The sequence below is a fragment of the Gobio gobio genome (genome assembly GCF_949357685.1).
Source record: "Gobio gobio genome assembly, chromosome: 18".
Lineage (NCBI taxonomy): Eukaryota > Metazoa > Chordata > Actinopteri > Cypriniformes > Gobionidae > Gobio > Gobio gobio.
This window is the reverse complement of record NC_137111.1, coordinates 29,085,557-29,109,151: the sequence shown is the minus strand read 5'-3', so window position 1 is coordinate 29,109,151 and position 23,595 is coordinate 29,085,557. Positions and strand designations below refer to the sequence as shown.

At 39.0% G+C, this 23,595-nt stretch overlaps 1 protein-coding gene across 1 annotated transcript in view; it reads right to left on the bottom strand.

Moving 5' to 3' along the window:
• rims1a (regulating synaptic membrane exocytosis 1a) overlaps positions 1-23,188 on the bottom strand; it is a gene marked incomplete at its 5' end in the record, with an annotated part of 104,481 nt that extends 81,293 nt beyond the window's left edge. Inside the window, 2 exon segments of the mRNA XM_079841970.1 lie at positions 21,161-21,235; positions 23,019-23,188. Of these exon segments, the coding sequence (XP_079698096.1) occupies positions 21,161-21,235; positions 23,019-23,188 (245 nt within the window).
• Between the last annotated feature and the right edge of the window lie 407 nt (positions 23,189-23,595).

The window sequence follows — 23,595 nt, the reverse complement described above, 5'->3', positions numbered from 1 at the left end:
GACCAAATATTTAAGCTACTGTACCAGTTTTTTTTATGGATCCTAAAATGTTGCATACAGGACAAATAAGCTGTCCTGTGTACAAACCCATGGCCTTTTTTTGTCTATAATAAAAGACTGCAAAAAAAAAGGATGGCAACTTTGCTATAGATAGCTGTGGACAAATATACATTATTATATATGTATAGCATGAAAGACAAGGAAACCCCAAAGTAGAAAAACAGCTCTTCCTTTTCTTAACATTTTCTTGAATGACAAACAGGGCGCTGCCAGGCATAAGTACCTATCGTAAGAAACGGTCTCATTACTCTTGGTAAAAATAGGCTAAATTTAGCCTCTTAAATGAACGCAGCACTTTCACTCTATTGGTTCCATGAATTTAAAGGCTTCTTACGATATGGCAGCCGCTCATGTTTTGCATTAAACAGCTGTTTAACTACATTTTTTAAAAGGGTTTTGCTTATAAATCCAGCAATGGGTGACTTCCACTTCTCACAAGGGGACCAAAGTCACTGAGGCCAAACTAGAATGATTTATCTCATCACCTGGAGATCAATGTTTGAAAGTGAGCGGAAAATCCATCAAAGTACACTGTATGAAAGCATCAGGAACATAGTGAGAAAATCACTCCCTTCCAATTTAGAAATTAAGCCCCCGCTTCCACATAGAGGCAGCTCCATGCATGATGGATTTCTGCAGACAGACACCTTCAAATAAATGGGGTTCAAATTAACTGAATTATTTGGGGTTTTGATTTTGCAGTTCTCACTTTGAAAAACAGTCACCAAATTGGAAATGCCTCTGTTTGGCCCAGTGTGGGTTTAAAAAGGGAAAGATCCATTGAGAGAGAAGACTAAAATAAATGTTACTCAATTTCTTGAGTGACTCAGTGAATATTTTCTAAGAAGCTTTTGTCAAGTTTAGGGATGCACTAGTATTGGAAATTTGGGAGATACAATAAAGCAGTAACGGAAATTTCAAATGCTACAAGTGAATTATGCAACACAACATTATCAATTACAGTATTAAAATGGATATTCATTTTGAGATTTGCTCAAGATTACATGACGATACATAAATATATATACACTGACTGTATATATAAACATACTGATGACCAAAATTGTCCTTGTACTGTATATCATGTATATCAAGGAACATTTGCCATGAAGGGGAAAGTAATAAAATATCAAAAAATTTCAAAAATCATTCACCTTATCAATTGTCTTTTGTATACTGTGTTGGTTATGTACAGGGCTGTACACATTATAAACAACATTTTAAAAAGTAATTGTATAAACATAAAAATCAAGCTATTTTCTTCACGCAAAAAAAAAAAGAATTTCTTAAAATCATTATATAATCACTCCCTCTTCACAGTTTCCTACCACTCTGTCTCATACTGCCTAAATATCCGGTTCTGACAGTTATCCAGATAATGCCTTGGAAGCTCAAGGTCTGGCCTCAACGTGTCTGTTGACTCTGGCTCTCCAGGACTGGCTCCAGTACAGTTCGCCATTATTTCTACTCAGTCAGGCACTGAGGCTGAGGATGGGGGCTGCCATCCTCTGAGTGGCACCATATGGTACCATGAGCAGTGCCATGGCTGAGTCCTGCCTCCATCGGAACTTCCCCACTGTGGAGAGTGTCGACAGCGCTGCCCCCTGCTAACCCCACAGACCAGCCATGTGGCAAGGCTACGGTGCCGTTTCCCTTCCACATCCTCCCTTTCAGCACTTTCTACAGCATTGTGTCTCGTTCTTTTTTCGTTTCACATGCTTATAATGGTGAAAAAATGACCCGATTTGAACTAGTTTTTCTCTCCAGCTAAATCACACAAAAGCATATATAAGTACATGAGCTCTCGTGTTCTTGCTCACACTAGGCTTTGGCTGTGCTGTTCTTGAGATCTTTCATATCTCACTCTTTCATGCTTAGATGTATGTATAATTTGTTTTCTCTTAGAGAAAATTATCCAGTCCGTTCAACTATGGTGACTTAAGAACCAATGGTTGATTTTTAGTAAAACTAACAGATCTTTTTTTTTCTCTTTGTGTTGGTCACATTACAGCTGTCTTGGAACCTTTTATATATAGATTTTATTGTTGTGCCTTTGTCCTAGGCCCAGATTTCTTCTTACAATCTGAAAATCGATCAAAAATGAATGAATTATTACATTTATGAGCTATGATCAATATCTATTATAGTTTACATTTTTAACACAAATTATTAACTGTTCTTCAAACTAACAACCAACAACTTTGCCCCAATCAAATTTTATAAAAAGTTAGTTACTTGGTTACCTAGGAAACAAACATGTGTCAGAGAAACAATATGAGACATGATGTATGCAATTAACAAGCAAGCTGTAATTTGGTTAAAATATGCAAAAAGTAAGAAAATTTTATTTAAAAAAAAAAACTAAAACACTTGATATCAAATTAACCCTATCAATAGAAAAGATTCTGCCACTTTATTAAAGTGGTCCTATTATGCTTTTTCACTTTTTCAACTATAGTTAGAATGTAATGTTCCTGTTTAAGCATAAAAAAGATTTGCAAGGTTACAAAGCTCAAAGTCCACTCCAAAGGGAGATATTTTATTTAACAGAATCCACTTTCCAAGAACTACAACAAACGGCTCGTTTGGACTATAACATCTTTTTCTAGGCTTTGTAAAGTCACAATTTTACTCATTTAAATAATTGCCACCCATGGAATACGCAAAAATGCTTGGCCTGGTTGAGCTGCATTAGAGAAGACAGCATTGTCGCTATGTCAAAAGATCCTGTTTTTTCCACAACTCATTTGTTTGACCTTCCTAAGGCTTAGTGGTTATACTATATAATATATTAATATATTTTAAACACCTTTCCTGAACATTTATGGAGCAGTTTCCACTTTGTCGGGACAATCTGTTGTTTGTGGATCACAACTTGTATGTCTTATTATTTGTAGTTGTGTTTTCTATTAACAATTCGTTACAGCAGTTCAACAGAAATCGTATCTAAAATGTATACAAAAATTACCAAAAAACAAACAAAAAAACATACCACTCTGAAACGTCCTGTGAAATCCATGCTTGCAAAGTCTGTGCTCTAAATCCATTCTGCACAATCATCTTGTTTGTTAACATTGTCAGGGTCTGAATCTGGCTCAAATTGGTTTGAAATTGCCGCCATTCTTAATATTTACATTAGAGCAGAACTTGCAGTTATTTTATTGTGAGATTTTGCCTCACTTCCAGCCGTTCCTGTATCCCTCTAGCCACAACTGTTCAGGCCAGACTGGGGAGAGAGGAGCTGTAATAATGTAAAATATGTGAAAAAATAATGTGTTTTTTGAACAATCAAGCATGAAAGCATATTCTAGTACACCCCAAAACTTCGTAAAAGGGTATAATAGGACACCTTAAAAAAATACATTTAAATACATTAGATGACAAGACTTGCAAATTAAATGAAATACAAGAGTTTACATTTTTAATCATAGACTAAGTAAATCCGCTAAAGCCATGATATGCTCCACAAAGACACCTCATTGATATGAAAGCCAAATCACCAGCTCTTGAGCATGATGAAATATCAGTGCTCTCAATCACATGCCCAGTGGAGATACTAGATGGCACAGAACACAGAGAAGGTCACGTGACAAAAATGATGAGCACACAGAGGAGTGTTGTGCACGTCACATGACCAGCCGCTGCCTCCCATAGGACAGGTAGAGAGAAGCAAGTGTACAGCGGTGTCCTCATTATGCCAAACTGGAAATGCAGCAGAGAGTCGGGGGAGAGTTGTTACGTCCTCTCTGTGCTCTTAAGGCTACAGTAACACTAAAGTCCAGTAAGCTAGTCCCAGCTAACTTCGATATTCTTTCCTTCACACTCTTGTCTTTTGCCCATTTATTATTTCACTTCCTTTTTTTGTTTCCAAGGCAATTATCAATCCCCTTCACAGATTCCCTAATGGGGATTCTTTCACCCAATTGTAACTAAGAGCTTTTTGCTGTCCAGAGCCTCTACTGTGAGTGAGTGAGTGAGTGAGTGAGTGAGTGAGTGAGTGAGTGAGTGAGTGAGTGAGTTAGTGGAAATTCACAGCTGTTACATGAATCCAACACTGAATTACATTTAAAGGGATACGTTCACAATGAAAATGCTGTCATTATTTACTCGTCCTCATGTCATTCAACACTCATAAGAATTCCTTGCACAATAAAAGAGAAATTTTGAAGGCCACCCTTTTCCATGCAATTACAATAAATGAAGGCTGCTGAGAGCTTTCGATCTTTAAAAAAACAAGATACAAAAGCAAGTTATTCACTCATGTTGTTGTTATTGTTGTTGTATTTAAGTTTATTGCAATATCAGCTTCATAAGCTCATGGCAGATTTGTTTTGACATTCCATAAATGCACTACATAAATATAAACATTTAATAAAATTCAACTTGGAGGAAAAAAAATTACTAAATTGTGTTTATACACTCTAAAAAAAAGATGGTTCTTTAAAGGTTCTTTACGGGTCAGTTCTATTTATGGTCTAAAAGAACACTTTAGCTGAAATCGTTCTTTGTATTAGAGTTTAAGGTTCCTTATTCTCACCTTTTTTTAAATATGTAACTGTCAAGCCACCTCATTACTGATTTTTCTGGAGCTCATCTATAAAACTACATAGACAGTCAGCACACTCTCAACAGGTAAATTATTTCTTTCTTAAAATGTCTATACATTTCAACTTTCACATTGTAACTGGTTTCCTACCAATCATGTCTTTTTCTCTTTTTAGCTTAACAGAATATGCAAGGTTGAGCAGCCAGCTCTGTTCAGGAAGATACTCATCTTCTCTTCTCCACTAAGCAAGTAATAAAGATATAAAATTTATGATCCATGTTGTTAGTTTTTTTTTAATTACTTTAACAAAAAAAACATTAAAGCTATCCTCACTTTTTCCTTTTAACATTGTAAAGGGCTCACTGTCAGGGTTCTGTCACTTCAGTCTAGCTTACTCATAGTTTTGTGACAGAGCCCTGACACTCCTGTATTGTTTGTCTTTTGTGAGTGCGCGCTTCGAGCATGCTCGAGCTGCATGCTCTTCTGTCCTTGTGAGTTTTGTGTGTGATGTGTGATGTGTGATGTTCGGATCCCAGCACTTCGGTCTAGTTTGGTTTTGTATTGGGATTCGGACATACATACTTCTGTCGTGAGAGCACGGAATGAGCATTCGTTCGTTCTCATGCGCTTTCTTGTCGTGTGAGCGTGCGCTCTTCTGTCCATGTGTGTTCTGTGTAGGGTAGTTTTTGTTTGTTTTTATTTTATTAATAAAAAGCCCATTTCTTCTGCATCTCTGAGTTCTCGCCTCATCCCTTACCTCAACCCTGACACTCACATAGAACATACTGTCCATTTTTGCAAATTTTGGCCTTCATAAACAATTGTTTTTAAATAAAGAAAATGGAAAAGACACACTGTAACTCTAAAATAATATTACTATACTAATATTAATGAAAAAAAACTATTATTAAAAAGGATATTTACAACATCAAGCACTGCCTATATAGATCCTATAGCAATTACAAATTGTTCAATTAAAAGTCTCATTTTATTCTGAACAGAATAAAGAAAGAGAGGTTTGGAATGGCACGAGGGCAGATAAATGACAACATAACCTTTTTGGATGGACTTTCCAAAAAGCTCAATTTTTCTTTATATAATATTTGCTAAATAACTTGCTCTTTTTCAGGGTGCTTCGTTTCCAAGAACAACAGCGTAACTGGCCTGATCAGCAGCAGGCCTTTCATCCACGGCCCAGCCAAGTGGAGGAGTTGTACAGTGCCACCAGGACAATAACATTTCCCAGAATCCCCTGGTGACGGCAGCAACTCTGTGCCGATTAGACAGCATCCCTTTAATAATGAATGGAGCTGAGCTTCAAATTAACAAGCAAGAGACATAACGCGAGAAAGTGAACTGAAAGGAATAAAGATATGGTCATATTTTTCCATGGGTTACAGTAATGCAATAATGAACGTGAACTTGAGAGCTTGAAAAAAGACAGAGAATAAGTGGGAATGGGAGATAGAAACAAATGTGTGAGCTTAGTAGGGTTTACTGAGGCATCTCCTCAAGTGGCCACTCTCCTCTGTCAATAATCCAACTCATTAATTTTTCCCCTTAAACAGCCTCTGTGACACTCACATTAGCTTTGACTGGCTAGTGTTTTAGTTAACAAACCTCATGAAAACACTTAATAAACCTGTCGGCCTTTAAAGCCGTTAATTAGGGTGGTACATGATATGATGATGATGTCTATTTTTACCCTGCTGTGAATTACCCATTTACAAACAGATTAGAGTGGGAGGAGGAAGGGAGGTGTGAGATGGAGGGGTGCGGGGGAGAGAAGTGGGAAGAAAGAAACAGATGGAGAATATGTGCGGTAGCTGTAGCAGTGGAGTGGTGGATGATGGGATATCTTGATAAAGGTATCCATATGGCCTAACTGTGCATCTACAGGATCAACACAGCCCAGCAGAGGCTCAGCATATAACACACACCAGGCTATAACATGATGAAGCTAAACACACATATACATACAGAAGCTGTGCAAATACTCACAAATGCACACAAAGCACCATTTGGCATCATAGGAAACTCAGGCAGCAGAACCCATGCCAACACACACACACTTATACAAAACCAGCAATGACATACACTGGATCATATTTTAACAATTCCACATAAGCAAGAGCGCAAATTATATAGCCTCCAACAGTTCAATAAACAAAAACTTAAAATAGAGTTACTTACATTTCAACACAATAGCGACAGTTACTATGTATATTTTGTTCCTCTGATGAACGTAGTTGCAAATAAGTCAAATTAAAACTAATGTTTGCACCATGTCTCTGAGCAACACACAGCAGAGGCATTGCTCAATGAATCAATAGCCGCGTTTCCACCGCAGGAACTTTACCCCGGAACCAGGAACTTTGGGGGGGAACTCGGTGTGTTTCGACCGCAGGAACCAGGGTCTAAATGAAGTTCCGGGTAAATATTTCCCCCTCCAAACGGCCCTGCTTGCGAGGTGGTACTTTTGAAAAGTTCGCGAACTTTCGGGGGTGGGACTTGGGCGCTGAACATGCTGATTGGTTGAGCTCTCGCAGCATTTTTTTTTCCACCGCCATATTTACAAGTCTTTTGCGAGGTGGGTTTCGTGGGTTCTGCGTTCAGTAAATATTTTCTTTGCAACAATGGAGTTCAACAAAAAATTCGACTGATGGACCGACGACGAGGCTCAGGCTTTATTGAGCATATAAGCGGAGGAGGACATCCAGCGGGAACTGGAAACGGCGACCCGCAATGGAAAGGTATAACGTTACCTGAAGATATCGACTCGGTTCCAGTCACACTGGAAAAAAGTGCAGAGAGAAGTTGAAGAATAGGATATAGAAAGGATAACAACCGGAGCGGTTCCGACCGGCGTATTGTTGGGACAGACCGTCCTTTTCTGGTACAGCGGTAACGAAAGACTCGGCTTACGTTGTTGGAAACCATCCAGGAATCCGAGTGGGTTGAAGGTAAATATCTCATCTTGGTATCATCTATTAAACTCGTTGCAGTGTTTAAACACGTTGCAGTAACTTTTTTCAACGTGCTTTTCCAGGTGTAACGAGTGGCCCTGATGAATTGCAGGCAACGGAGACCAGCGTGTTTTCCCCCGCGGTCACCAGTACGTTAACCCCGTGTCTCCTGCCGAAACACACACACGCAGAGGTATAAAGCTGACAAAAATGTGTATATATTTAAAAACTGATGTGTAATCCTTAATGGTTTTGAGTAGTTTTGTTGTTTTTAATTGTAAACTTAAATTGCCCATGATAAAAATGGCACACTGGGCATTGTTCAAGCTGGGCAAACAATTGTTCATTATTTGTAGTGAAAACACTTTAAATAATTAATTGATGGTTTCTATTGTTTCATGGTTGCCTTGTGTATTAATTTCCATGTGTTTCAGTGCAATTTTTCTACTTAGAGAAAAGGAAAAGGGACTGTGACTTTCTTGATGCACTGAGGGACATGGAGGATGCTAACCGGGCCGTCCTGCAGCATGGACAAGATCCGCGTGACCAATATATTCAGCTGTTACTGGAGAGCCAGGCCGAGGAGAGATGAGGAGGCAAGAGTTGGCATTCCACCAGTCAGAAGCGGAAGAAAGCAGACGGCAGCAGAGGGACTTTCAGACCGGGTTTCTGTCTGTTCTTGGACAGTTGTCCAGTCGTTCAAGAAGTAGCCACAATGACCAGCCCGCTTGAATGAAGCATTTGCACTACCACATTTGTACTTTATATATTGTATGTGTTGGCACAGCTCTTGGACAGGTTACTGAAAAATACACTTTTTTTATATTGTTGTTTTCACATTTTATATTTTCATTTTATTGTTCTAGTAATTTATTTGTCTTTGCACACTTATTTTAATTTTGTAAGAACTAATCTGTCTAAAATAAAGTCAAATGTGTAAAATGTCACTGTGTCTTTAATTTCCACATTCTAACTATATAACCACATTCTAATTGTATTCATATAGTGTAGACTGCAAATAAAAAGGCTGCTGCTCGCAAGTCTTTCTGAATATGCACATAAACATATCTAGAAAACCCAAATATTATATTTTTAAATGTATAACTATGTGAATGTAGTATAATAACGTATAACCACAACTTAAGTGAAGCCATAAGTGTGGTCCTGCTTCATTTCAAATTTGAGGAAGAAGTCTCTAAAATTATGCATTTAATGAAGCATATTGTAATACATGTGACTTTTTTTTTTGTGAATGTTAAGAGATGTTATTGTGATACAAAATAATTTACTTGCAGTCTAGTACCTAATCTTTCAACCGCTTAATTCAGTCTATTGTTTTCATTCAATTAACTTTTCACACATCTGTCATGAATGACTGAAACCTCATTATCCTTTTATAGAAAATATTTTGTTTTGGAATTGAGCTATTACAACACATTCAGATTTTGGATTGCCCATCATCCCATTTTGCATTAAAATGGTCAAACCAGGTGAAAGTGCACGTTTAAATAAGCAGTGTTGGTAATGTGTATGCAAAAGCAGCGCTTCTTGCATCTCCTCCACTTGTTATTGTTGCAGACAGTATCGCGCAAAAGTGATTCATGTCCGTCGGTAACTGGGAGAAGCAGTCGCGCGCATTGCCACGTCACCGGACTAATTTGCCTAATCTCCCCGGTACTTTAGACGCAGTGGTGGAAACGCAGATTGTAGCAGGTCTGGGGGAGAAAAAGGTCCTGGGAAAAAAGTTCCTGGTACAAATAGTTCCGGGTAATTTCGGTGGAAACGCGGCTAATGTTTTAGAACAAATCAGTTGAGTGAATGAATCAATAATTCACTCATTAAAAAGACACTTGATTCGTTCCTGATTGAATTTAGCTGCGTCCGAAATCGCGTACTATGTGAGTAGGCACTACATTGGAATTTGAACGAACTTCGCGACCGTTAAAAAAGTATGTTCTATATAGTATGAATGAATGTAGTATGAATGTAATCCGGACGTACTACACCCGCCATGTTGTCATGATCATGTGACCTACCAGCGTCAGTTGCGTCCCATCACCTACATTCATAAATCGTCTCCCGTGGCCTCATGGGATAGTAAAGTGTCCATAGTATGCACACTTCAGAATCGCCAGAAGTAGTAGGTCATCCGGGTACTTTTTGCCTATACTGTTTTTCGAATACTATGAATTCGGAAACACTGCTCTGTTGACATGCTGTTTTTTGCATACTATATAGTAGAGCAGTATTCGATTTTGGACGCAGCTTATGTGCTGTTTTTAATTAATTGTTTGACTGAATGATTCAAATAAGACAAATGACAGTTGCATGTCACTAAGGGTGTAACGATACACCTATGCCACGGTTCGGTTCATGTCACGGTTTTGGAGCCACGGTTCGGTTCTGTTTGCTGTGGAGTCAAGGTTCATGGCAGGCACCAGCAATAATAACACTAGATTCACTTTTAACTTAATCACAACAACAGCAATAATTTAACTTTATACATTGGCTTCACGTTTTCTTTAGAGCAATTAGCATACCTGAGTAAACTCAAATGAAATAAATGTCTGCACTGTAGACTAGTCAGAAATAATCTACTCATTTTACCATTTACCATAATGTTTAAAAAAAAGCTAATTTATTTCATAAAAATTGATGACACACACACACAAGTAATGTTCCACTCATATTTTATGAATATGACTAGCCTACTGGTGAATAAATAGGCCTATAAGTTAAAGATATTAAATATTAGATATTAAAAAGCATTTTGTTAATACTATAAAGTAGCCACCACACTAATTTAAAAATAAACAAAATAACAATGTGAAAATAAAGTGGCATTTTGTGGTTATGGAAACAACATTTACCGTGGTGAATACACAATACATCATGAACTGTTAATGAAACATGAAAACTATAATATACGGCGTGATAGGGTGCGCGCATGTGACTAAAGAGTGTGCCCTACGAGCACAGTATAACGGCTTACAGGACAGGAATGCGGTTTTCTGAGGGATGAGAGCTACGAAAATGACGACATAAGCTGGGACTCCAAGGTAGCATTTTGCCTTCCTGGGTAAATGGGGGAAACTGGCTCTCTTTGTCCTTCCACCATGCTGCAACTTGAGCGATCGCCCAAGTCACGTGACATGCACTTGGAAGACAAAAGTTAGTGTATATATTATTATAATAATATTTAGTAAAAAAAAATACAGCTCTCATTAGTTGTTAAAAGGGTACTAATTACTATTTAATCTAATGTCAAGGAAGAAAAATTTTTTTGTTTTGCATAAGGTGAAGTGAGAGCTGTGCTGGGGCAACAGGGGGCGGGGCACGTTCGGTTCGACATGAGAGTATCGCGGTTCGAACCGTGGGTGGTGATTCGCGTTTTTTCGGTTCGGTTTGAATATCGTTACACCCCTAGTGCATTATGGGTATTCTCTAGCCGTCGAGCATACATCGGTTGCAAACTCGTTATTGTGGTGCTTTGTGGGATTGAATGAGTGCACTTAATAACGTCCACTATGGTTTCGGACACCACTAAATGGCTGTTCCCTCAAATAGTGCCCACAGCTGAATCTTCCGAACCGCACTGGTCAGCCCAATATCATGCATACAGGTATAAATGATCCTTTTTAAGATGATTATTATATTGTTTGATTAAGGTTACATGCTAGTTTCCGTAGCAGAGTTCAGGATAAATCTTTTCATTATTACTGGAGCTGCCAAACCAGCAAGCACAAACTGCAAAAACGGCAGCCTTTCCGGCGCACTTAGTGTCCGAAATCACTCACTCGTTTTCGAAGTGGACTATATCAGTGGACTAATGTAGGGAATAGTGAATGAGGGTATAGGGGGCTATTTCGGAAACAGCCCTGGAGTTTCCAAGTCGTCATCTGATTGGTTGAATTCTACAGGATGTCCGCGAGACAAGTGTGTTGCATTCTTTAACGGTCCGCCTAGAAACAAATGCTCGTTGAAGAAGAACACTGTCGTGTTTACAACTGTGACAATGAGCGCTTACCAGGATCAACTAAACGCTGGATTTTCAAAAGTATGAGAAGTTTGTGGCTCCATTGTTGCAGTGAACTTGAACAACGTTTTTGAATGAATAATTTATAGACGCATGCCGGTCTGTTATTGCAGGGACATCGACTTTTCATTTTCACGCCCCTAAACATGACGCGGAACAAAACAAACAGTGATTGATTGCTTTACATGTCAGTCAAACGTCCTCCTGGGCGGCCCTTGATCAATGAAATCTGCGATAGAGTCCAGACCTTCTGCCATCAGTCTGAAGTTATTATTCAGTGCCACAAGAGCAAGAGGTAGCCTATTACATTAATAACAACATTAACTGTCAGACAAAAAAAGAGAGCCTACATAAATGTAAGTGCTTTTAAAATATTACGTTTTCAGCATAGTGCATGATGTTTTTAGTTGGTTCCCAAAGGTGTATACGGAATATCGTGGCTATGAATTAACATTTAGTTCCCACGTCATCATGTGCGGGGCTCTGTAGGTTTATTTAAAGTCATTTATAAAATTGAAGTACAAAATGTCATAGTGAATATACCTATGTATATTCACCTATACCTAGGTGAATATACCTAATATACCTATGATTAGAAATACCATAGAAATACCAGACCCCACAAATATGATAAAAGTCATTTTTAGTAACATTTTTATACAGTACATTTGAAATCCTAATTGTTAAGCCCTGATAATGTATTTGCATTACTGGGCTTTATAGTTCCATAAGTTAGTTAGGCTGTAAAGTCCATTCTGCTTCATACTTTGCGATTGTGCATTTGTCGTCTCACTTTATCCTTGTTGCTCTTTATTATTGAGTGGTTATTTTGTGCTATATCGCATCACTCAAGGTACATTGTATCATTTGCATTTTCCTGTTCTGTCAGGAATTGCAATTGCTTTGCTGACTTCATACCTGGCCAGTCATTTTAATAAAATGTCTATGCAGGCTTTGTTAATAAGCTCGGCGATAATGTCAAATTATGTTTTAACACAGTGACATAGTCCTGAGGCTACAATTTCCCTTATGCAGACTCCAAAAAACATAAGAGTGTTTGAGAATGAGAAAAGAAACACTAGGGTGCATCTATATAAAGTCTTCAGAGCTTGCAAGCGATCCCTGGGTACTTGACAGACACCATGGTTACAGCCCTTCCTAGTGCCTCCACCCTGAGTCTGGTTGTCACCCAAGCCATCCCATGAGTCTGAGCTCCAACCCTGCGGAGCAGGAAGAGGACATTACGGAGAGAGCAAGTCTGTGAGCAGGCAAGAGGAGCCTCCAGGCCTCGCTAATGACATTTTCTCCTTTCTGCTGAGAGACACATGAAGGAAGAGATGGGAGGGACGCCACTGCTGCTCCACTCTGACACTCGAATATGCCTCAAGTGCCAATATGCCACTAGTGTAACAGGTATAAAAACTATACTGTTAAATGTATGTATTGTATGGTAGAATTTGCACAAAATTTTCATTTATATACATGATGTTGCCGCCTGATTGAAATGAGTGCTTTCCCCTTTAACTGTTGGGACATCGCGAGCCAACATAACTTCCTCTCTGGAAGTCTCCTCATCTTCCCTTTTGCATTGTAACTGCATGGGAGATGTAGGTTTCTTGAGACTTCTGATATTCTTATTTAATTGTAATTATTGCTTTTATATCTATATTTTCACTCCAATTCATGTGTATGCTATTTTACTTACCTGTGTGATTATTTTTGTCATTTTACCTTTTTTGAGCTATATTTTTGTCTACTGCTAAATATGTGAAAATGAGTGTACATCATATTTATTTTGAAGAGAGAACAAGGGCAATTCCACTCTAAGAGGCTGCTTATTTGTATGTTCTTGTTTAATGTGATTTTTCTTTACTCAATTTTTGTTTCATGCTTTTTTTTTGCTCTTTTGCATTGTAACTGCATGGGAGAGAGAGAACAAGGGCAATTTCAACTCTAAGAGGCTGCTTATTTGTATTGTATTGGGGAATAAAAGATCCAGCGAAACTGCTGCCTGATGCACCAAGTCTGATTGTCCAAAAACTTCACAAAGCTGCACAACGCTGAATCACATGTTTTATAACCGGTGTCGCTGGCTGCACATCACGCTTGGCGTCGTGAGCCACCATTTACACTAATACGCATCTAAAGATCAAGTGGAGCAATATTTTGGGCCCTTTTAGTTAGTACAGATCAGCCTTTTATGCAGGGGTTAAATTGGGGATTTGTTATGTGCAGGGGCCCGTGACCAAGTAAACACTTTTGTTATTTCTCCTCGCAATGTGCTGATTTGTGTGCACAATCATATTTTGCAGGTTTATATTTTACATGCGAGCTTTGTCACTGTGCTCACACTGCTGTAAATTAACTTGCACATTGTGTTTATGCGCTTGTGCTGCTTCGTCCATTATTTAACGACATAAAAAAAACGTTTTGAATAATTTCTTGAATTAGTAAGAACGAGAAAGGTGTAAAAATATATATATATATAGCATACATTGTTGAAAATGTATGAGGAAAGTCCACTGATGAGTTACCAGGGTAAGCCTATGTGCCAGAGCTCAGCCCCGGACGGCCCCTTTTAACATTTAACCCCTGCTTGTATGTCTGAGTTCTCAATGTCCTTTGTTCTTTGTATGTCCTTATTTTGATACCTAAGCATTAAATACATAAGATTTTAGGCATTGCCATTGTGTTTGCATATGCAATGCCTTGTTTTTGGGGTGCTAAGGCAGGCATCACTATTACTAATCTTAGCCTTCCGAGATTTTAATAAACCTTACATTTGCGTGCATATCTTGCACATCAGTGCTACAGACATTCTCAAAAATGTGCAACTTTTGAAGAGAAGTCTACTATTGGTACTTATTGGGACTATTTTTGTTTCTCCCACTTTCCCCTATTCATAAGCGATATAAGTATATCATATATAACGTTTTTGATAATAGGCAGTAACCTAAGACTATGACCTGACGAGTGTGTGAAAGGTAGAATGGACACTCTTCAATAGCAAAGCAGCTCAGACTGACTGTAATTCTCTGACAGAATCCACTCTCAGATGGAGCAGTCCCATGTGGGTTGATGAAAACAAGCAAAGAGAGAGAAAAGAGGAAAAAATGTCCATATGCCTATCCACACGCGTGACAGCCATGTCATTAAAACAAAACGCATCCATAAATAGACAACCCACTCCCTTCATCCAAGACGTCATGGTCCTTCTAAAAACCCTCTGGAATCCACAACCCGGGGCAACAAAAAACAATGGCTGTGGATCTGATCGCCTCAAACATGCAGTCGGATGAACATGTCAATGACGTTACTTTCTAATTAGGCCATGAATTAACTGCTTGTGCTGTTTTTACACAAATGCATGGATGCATAAACACAGACACACACACACACTTCTCTCTGGGCGATTAAAAAAATCATTGATGCAAAAGTAACACAGAGCCACAGCTTTTTGGCCAGCTCAGGAGTATTACTGATGATGCTTGAGGAAAGTGACACTCTACCGAGGAAAACAGAGAGAACAGTGCCTACAGAACAGCCCGGAATGCACATTCCTCCACGGGAGTGCTGTGTAACTGAAGCTCCAGGTGTTGGTTCCACACTTCACTGACTGACTGTCTGACTGACTGACTAACTGAAGACTCTGCTCATTAAAAAAAAAAACATACGACTGACAGAAGAAGCAGACGCGGTAAAAAGACAACTCCAAGCTGACAGTTCACCACAGTTGAGGAGCTTAGTGTCTGTTTTTATTTGCAAATTAAATCTACACTTAATACATGACTCATTCTTCTGAATCTTCTGAGGTAGTGGAGATGTTAGCTCTCTGCCTACATAAGCAATATCATAGCGATCAAACATTTGATATTGGGTTCTTTTAAATTGGCCCAGTAAAGATCCACCTAGAAACCAACCAGAACGATCTGTCGACCACCTAGCAACCATCAACATGCTAAAACAACAATTACCAACTGCATAGTAACATTCGGGCAACCACTAAGTTGTAAACAAATACAGAACACGCACAAATATACTTTGTACTAAATTAAATATATTTATAGACAGGTTATTTCCAGTACTCAGATTTGATTGGCTTGAAGTGGCGTTTCAAGAGTGATCATATATAGTTAAACAGCACAGGGATGATTCACTGCTTCAAGAAAATCTGTGGTGAGGATTTTTCGGGAATTCTTTCTGTAGGTTACATTGTTAGGCTACAAGCGACTACCTTTATAAATTAGATGTTTAATTCAGCTGATTTGCTTAAAACACTGATTTATTCAGGAATTAAATAAGTGACCTATCTTTACCTAGTAAGCAATAGCCGTCATTTCACCATCTCGGTTAATTATAAACCCAATATAGTCCGGCTATGAGTAATGTACTTCTAGCCAAAATAACCTTGAATTTGGTTACATGTCATTTTTGCCAAAATAACTTGCGAGGTGTATGATAATCCATAATGTAAGCAAAGTCAACAGTGATTACAAGGTGTTTGGTTTCATTTCTTTGACATGTTCATGTTCTAGATGACTAGTCTATTCTTGTCTGACAGCCCAAATGTTGCCTTGTTTTAGCCTAGACGTTATCAGGGCTGTGTTTGGATGGCTATTTAAGCATCTTTTAAACGTAAAATTGCTTGCTGGGTATGAGCGAGTCAACATTCGTTCAAAAAACATATTCATTGTGTGTGTAATGCTGTATTTTTTAACAAAATTAAGAACATCCAAAATTATTAAATTAGGGAGCTCGCTTGGTTTTGGATCCAAAAATTACGGAATGCTATGAGACATTTCCATCAAATCTCAATTCCAAAAGCTCTCATTTAAAGCACAGACAATGGTTAGAGGATAGACAATTTTAGCATCAAAATTACTAAGAGATGAGTGGAGGTGTTGGGCAAAGAAAATGTCCCAGCATGCCTACACATGCTACATGTTGGCATCTCCATGGGAAAAATTCTCACAGGAGGGTTGGCGGTAATGATCATGACACATTGTTGATCTGGAAATATCAACCAGACAGCAAAGGACACTTCACTCTTCATCGCTGCCTGCATCTCTCCAGTCATTTGAGGATCAATGAATCATCATCCTTAAAAGGTAATCATTGTTTTACTGACATGTTAAATCATTTCCTGAATACCATCATTATGTGCTAAACAAGTTACAGTTGTTCCAGTTCGTCCCACCAAATGCCAAGAGCAGATCCAGTATGTCAGGAGAGTATTTGTTGGTGTCTCAGAAAAGTGCCCTCTGACTCTGCTATGGGAAAGTTCTGTGTGTTGGCAACTCCCAACAAGAGGAAACAGGCGCCGGCTGTAATTCCCTTTACTTTTCTGTGTTTTTATCTTAAAAGGTCTTACTTCCCTCACAGACTGATTATCCACCAAAACATTTGTGCTCTAAACAGCCTGAGTCGCTGACACAGCGGTCCAAGGATGGGTGTATTATTGCAGTGCATGGTGAGGGGTCCCTGTCGACTTGACTGCATATTTTTGTGAGTTGGTGAGGAAATGAGTGTGTGTGTGTGTGTGCGTGTGCGTGTGCGTGTGTGTGTGTGTGTGTGTGTGTGTGTGTGTGTGTGTGTGTGTGTGTGTGTGTGTGTGTGTGTGTGTGTGTGTGTGTGTGTGTGTGTGAGTGTGTCCTAGCACAGTTAACCAACTGGAGGAACAGATGGACTCCCCACTCTCCTTGTTGTGAAGAAACACAGCATTTACACATACACACACACACACACACACACACACCTCTCAGAGCAGCATTCAACTCTAAACAGGATATTCTGACATGTTTATGTGTGCCTATTCATACATTTAATTAGAATACTTAAACAACATTTGTTTCAGAGCACTCATTATCTGAAGCATTCTATCTATCTATCTATCTATCTATCTATCTATCTATCTATCTATCTATCTATCTATCTATCTATCTATCTATCTATCTATCTATCTATCTATCTATCTATCTATCAAATATAAATAAATGAAACATTAAACATCAGGGGAAAAAACAATTTTTTTCTGACCTATCCAGGTAGGTTTTCAATAGTATCTGGAAACTATTGACTATGCTTTAACTTATAAATTAAAAAGCACAATTTTGATACAAAAACAATGACATACAGTGATTTGTTCACAATTTCCATTACGTTTTAACCGTTCAAAAATAATTCAAACAACAAAACATATTCTTCAATAAAACCTCATCAATGTTAGCGAGCTATTACCTTGGTGGTATATTTAAATCAACAGAAGATCACAGAAAATGAACTACTGAAGTTTTTATAATTGAAAGTTAGCTTGCTTGCTAACCCGGCTAACATTATGCCAATGCAGTTCAGAGTTAAGCTGCATCATTCAGTTTAAGCAGCTCAGTTTGAGTAGGTCACATAAAACGCACAACAATCAAACCCACGACCACTCCAGCATCTGTATGCAGAGGTCTGCGAAAGCCACACTGTATAATGCAGTCGGGCCACTGACTAAACAAGTGAGAGAGTAATTGAGTGGGAGCGGGAGAATTAGGAGCATGACTTTAGCACATGCCAACCCGTGAGCTCAAGCTCATCCTTCTGAGGCCTGCTGGTGGGTGAGAGCAAATGGATTCGGAAGGCTTGTTCTCCAGTGGGTGCTAATGTATGGACTAGGGCGCTATTAAAAGCCAGTACTGTGTGATATGCCTGTGCATTTAATTATTTATCTATTCATGTATTCCTCCTCTTTTTAAAGGCTTTTTGTCAGTTCTTGTGTCTAAGCCAGAAGCACAGGCTAGAGGAGGAGTGGGGCTCAAGAGAATAAGATTACAATAAGAGCAACTCTCTGTTTGATCTTTAGCAGAATAGACCTGACTCAAATACACCCCATCTTCTAAATCCCTTGCTCAACAGCAACATTTCCAGGCCAGAAGTCTCTGGTAAGTGTAACTGATCGAATACATTCTGCGTATATGGTGCAATGATAATATAATAATGATAAACAGCACAACTGCATTTTGGCTCAAGTCAATAGAATGCTGCAGGGATGACATATTTTTGCATGCTAAAACCCGGAAACGAGTTTGCATTTTATCATTTCCATTGTCCTGAAGTCAATGGGTTTTTTTATGCCTGAAATAAGCTGTGGTTAACACAAGCCACAAGCTTATGTCCATGTTTTATTCTACGACATAAAATATATCAGTAATACCCCCTTGTGATTTTTAAAGCTTTTACTTGTATAATAATTGGCTAAACGGGACTAGAAAGGTTGTTTGGGACATTAAATGATATAATGCAGAACAGGAAAACTCATCTGTTCACTAGTCAGTTTTTTACAGCCTCGGTGTATTCATAATCAAACAGTTGCAAACAAATCTAACTCAAACTTTCAGGGAAAACGTTTTAAATAAAGACCGAAAGAGTTGTTTGAAGCTTAAGCGTGGAGGCAATGAAGTCATGTGGCCAATTGTGTTGTTCCTTTATAGCAGGGGTGGGGAACGTTGATCCTGGTGGGCCACTCTCTTGCAGAGTTAGCTCCAACCCTAATCAAACACACCTGAAGCTAATCAAGGTCTTCAGGATTACTAAGGGTGCGTCTCAATCAGCTCCCTAGTTCAGTAGTCAGGGCACTGATCAGGGAGTCAGCCCATTGACTTATGTCCTGATCAGTGCCCTGACTACTGAACAGGAAGCTGATTGAGACGCATGCTAAAGTTACAGGCAGGTGAGGTTTTTTTTTCAGGGTTGGAGCTAAACTCTGGAAGAGAGTGGCCCTCCAGGACCAACATTCCCCACCCCTGCAGTATATCCTACGTTTAGATGCCGACTTCTGCACTGCAAACCCTAATGCTAAAAATACTTAATTGGTTTGAGTAGAGCCAACTCAAATTAAACAACTTAGTTCAAACAAATGAACTTTTATGAGTATTTAGAACTTATGTTTTATTTTGAGTTCACAAAACTGACACATTTTAAGTCATCTGAATTGTTGTATTGTTTTGAGTTTTATAAACTTGTTTCTTTTAATTTAGACAAACTTAAATTGAACTGAAACTGGGATGGGATTTATATTTCCCAGCATGCTTTGCCATGACACTCAAAAGTAAATGCTAAAATTAAGTGTTAAATGTTTTTTGTGCAAGATTAATGTTAAGGTGTAGATTTAGTGTTTAATGTTTTGCTATGTTAGTTATTGTGTGTGTGTGTGTGGGGGGGGGGTGGGGGGTCATGGTGACAAGTGGAGCATGAGCTTGGTTTGAGAACAGATGTTGAGGACAGTATGTTAAATGTTCTATATTGCTGTACTCATTATGCTATTAAGCATTGTGTAACTCATTAGAAAGGTAGCATTTATTGAATTAGCTTGTTGAAGCTAGCCAAGTTTCCACTGCTAAGAATATTTAAGTTGATTTATGAATTAGCTTACTCAAATATTTGAAGTTAAGAGCAATTCATATGTAAGAGTACAAAATAAAAAGTTCTGCTTACTTAAACTTTCAATTTATTAACTTAAAAAAAATGTATGTAACCAACTGCCTCAATTTTTTTTAGTTTTGCCAACTTATTCGGGTTTACAGTGTGACCATTGTATTTAGGCTTCAAAATGCATAACAGCTGTGAAGATTATCACGTACGAATCATAAACTTTTGTTGTTCACATCTTATTTTCTATAATAATCCAAAAGTCATTTAAAAATGCTATTGGGTTTTTGTCAAGGGAGCTAGGGTGATGCTAACTTCCGGGTTGGCCTACAAAAACACTACGATAAAAACTGCAGTGCTCTATTGGAGCAAGTTCTTGGTCAGGCTAATGACACGACAAGTGACCACATCCAGGGACTCCACACAGAAACAGATGTGCTTTGGCCAACTTGCCCCCTAATCCTAAGCCTTTCTGATCCTCTGACCCCTCCAGAGACCACAGAGAGCAAGTGTGAGAGGGATATACTCTTTCTGTTGATATGAACCACACCGCAGTTCTCTTATTCTCCGGCTGAGAGAACCAGGGCAATACTGGTGTGCATAAATAATTTAACATAGCATAAATATTACTCTGTCAGCACTCTAAAGCACCACCACAGGTGCCAGGATTTGTTTTCTTGTTTTTGCAGAGAAAAATAATGCGACTGTGAGAAAGGCTTTGATTTACAACACAGTGCCACTCTCAGAAACTTCAGCGTGACGCCAATGGGCAAGTTAAAAGAAAAGATTGAAAACATATAAAGCAGTCATTTAAAGTATTAAACAATGTCACAACAGCATTAGTCTCTTTTAGACACTTCTCTCCAAGTTCATTCTTTACAAACTCTACAGCTGCAAGAAAGAACCAGCATTGAACACCTCCTTAAGGTAAAGCTTGACCTTTCATTCACTATCACGTATGGCTTTTTCTGTCATTTTGTGGCAGAGTTGTCAAATCCTCATTGTCTGGCATTTATAGAAACCGCAGTCATACACTATCAGTCAGAACATGAAATGACTTACATAACATGACAATGGCCACTACAATGTTTATCATTTATTTACATCTAACTTACTGCAGGTAAACTTGGTTGAGATGTTTACCTGATGTCGTTCTTCTGAGGTGGTTTCTTATTCCCGACCAGGTTCACTGTTTTTGCTTGTATGGGCTTCTCCTCTCTGTACAAACACATTTTAGACAGTGACAGTAAATCTCTCAGAAATTTTAACAGCAAAATAAAATTAGGACAGCGGAATAACTTTTTTTTCCTAGTATCCTCTCCAAACATGCATCTTCTTCATGAAATTAAGTTTGAGTTATAAGTACAAAACACATCTCCTCCTCCTTTTTTAAACAATTCTACAATATTATTTGCACCCAAAAATGAACATTCTGTCTGCGGAACACAAAATAAGATTTAAAAATAGCAATTTTCCCAAACTTATCTTCTTTTATATTCCACAGAAGAAGAAAAAGAAGGCATACAGGTTTGTAATGGGGTAAATGATCTTTGGGTGAATTGTCCCTTTAAGCTAGCACACAATGTATTTCTGAATGCCTCAAAAGCGTTGTGAGGTCGACCTCTAGCTTCTGCTTCAGGACAGACGTTTCTTGGACATTAAGGAACTGTTCACCATTCAAACTGTCTCATAAAACACACAGCAAATGAAAATTAGAGGTTGCTTACGCTAAGACACAGTTTATCTCTCTATAAGAAATACTGTGTGACTGACACTGTATATCATTTGACCTGTGACTTTAACCGTTTTTCTTGACGATTTTAGTGACAAAGATGTATACACGAAGGCTGAGAAATTAAATAACTGCATAATAATTTCCTATGAGAAAAATAGGACGAAGTAGTTAAGTTATCGATTGTTGCTGCTCAGTGAACCAATTTGAGATGCATAAATCTGATTTCAATTCTCAAGGTGGCTACAACTAATGTAATATGAGCAATGATGGCCTCTAAATGGCAGGTGGACAGGAAGCCAAGAAACATCTTCACACTCATTATAACAACACTGATGAACCACAAATAGCTATTCAGAATAAATCTTTATAAACCCTCCTACATGTAAATTGCTGTCATAAATCAGATCTCTTCAAATGGTATGTTTACTGGTTTTCATGTAAAGTACTTCACATGAAAACACAGTGGTGCTTATTGTAATAAGTTATTTTTATTGTAACACACTTTGAGCCGAATTATTTGTGTAAAATGTGCTATACAAATAAAGTTATTATTAAGAGGAAAAGAAAATATTAAACAGACAAAACACAAAGCTATGACTGCTTTTACTCAGGCTGTGAGTGATGCTCACTACAATCAGGGAAGATTTCAATGAATGGGTTAAGGATCCTGACGGTCATGATGACGAGGCACGGAAATATTGTCGTGACCAGGCAGGAATCCCGACTATGATGGTGGATACTGCAGAAAAACTTTCACTGACCTATTAAAAAATATTTTTAAAAATGTATGATGAGTCAAACAAATATGTGACATGACACGTGTGCTGCCTGAAATGAATCCATCACACAGTTAGGTGTAAAACAACAAGGTGTATCGAGTTGTAGATATTTAGTTCTTGTATGTCGACACACCCCTCTCTCTTTAACAGCTACACCTGTGACCAGTCACCTGGCCGTTCACTGCATTTCATTACACATCTAATAAGGTTATTTCATATGGATGTGTATGATACACACAGCGGTGCTCATTCATAACAGGTGTCCGTAAGGTTGGAAAAAGTGAACATGGCCAGACTCACCCACCCACTCACACACACACACTCACACACACACAGTGGAGCTCAGGTGCAGGCGTACAGCCTGATGGCTTTATTAGTAGGCTATGGCAAACAGATGCACCTACAGAAAGCATCACAAGCTGTTTGCCTTTTGGTCTCCAGAAGCAGCACGAATACTACAGACTCCCTATAAAGCGTGATGTCTTACTTGAGCATGGCCTCATCCTTCTCCTCTTCCTCCTTCTGCCGAGCCATCACAGCCATGATAATTTTCCTCTCCTCCTCGGTGAGGTGACTGAGGTCCGGTTGCTCGGACATGGAGCTCTGCTGCGTTGTGGGTGGGCGAGGGCCACCGCGGGGCCCCACCGAGGCGGACATATTTTACCCCTGTATGATCGGTGCACAATCCCAGCTATGTAAACCGCTATTCAGGACATAGTCCGATGGCTTATCTGCGGTTGTCGCGAGCGTGGCGAACCGTTCATCGTTGCGGCAGGCACCCACGGTTGTGCTTCTCTTCCTATACGGCTTTTTCTCCTGTTTCTCTCCCCCCCACCCCCCGCCCGCCCGCCTGCCTCTCCCCTCCAGGTCCGGTTAAGGGTAGTCCATATCTGATCCGCGGGATATGTGCGAGTCGACGAGGGGGGTCTAGCGCTTGTTGATGAAGCCGCCTCGGAGCTCGGGCTCTCGGGTGGGATGATGGGAGCAAAGGCGGAGTCCGCGCGGCTCTGTTTTCCGAGCTCGCGCTGCTGCTGCTGATGCTGCCGCTGTCAGGGAGACGGAAT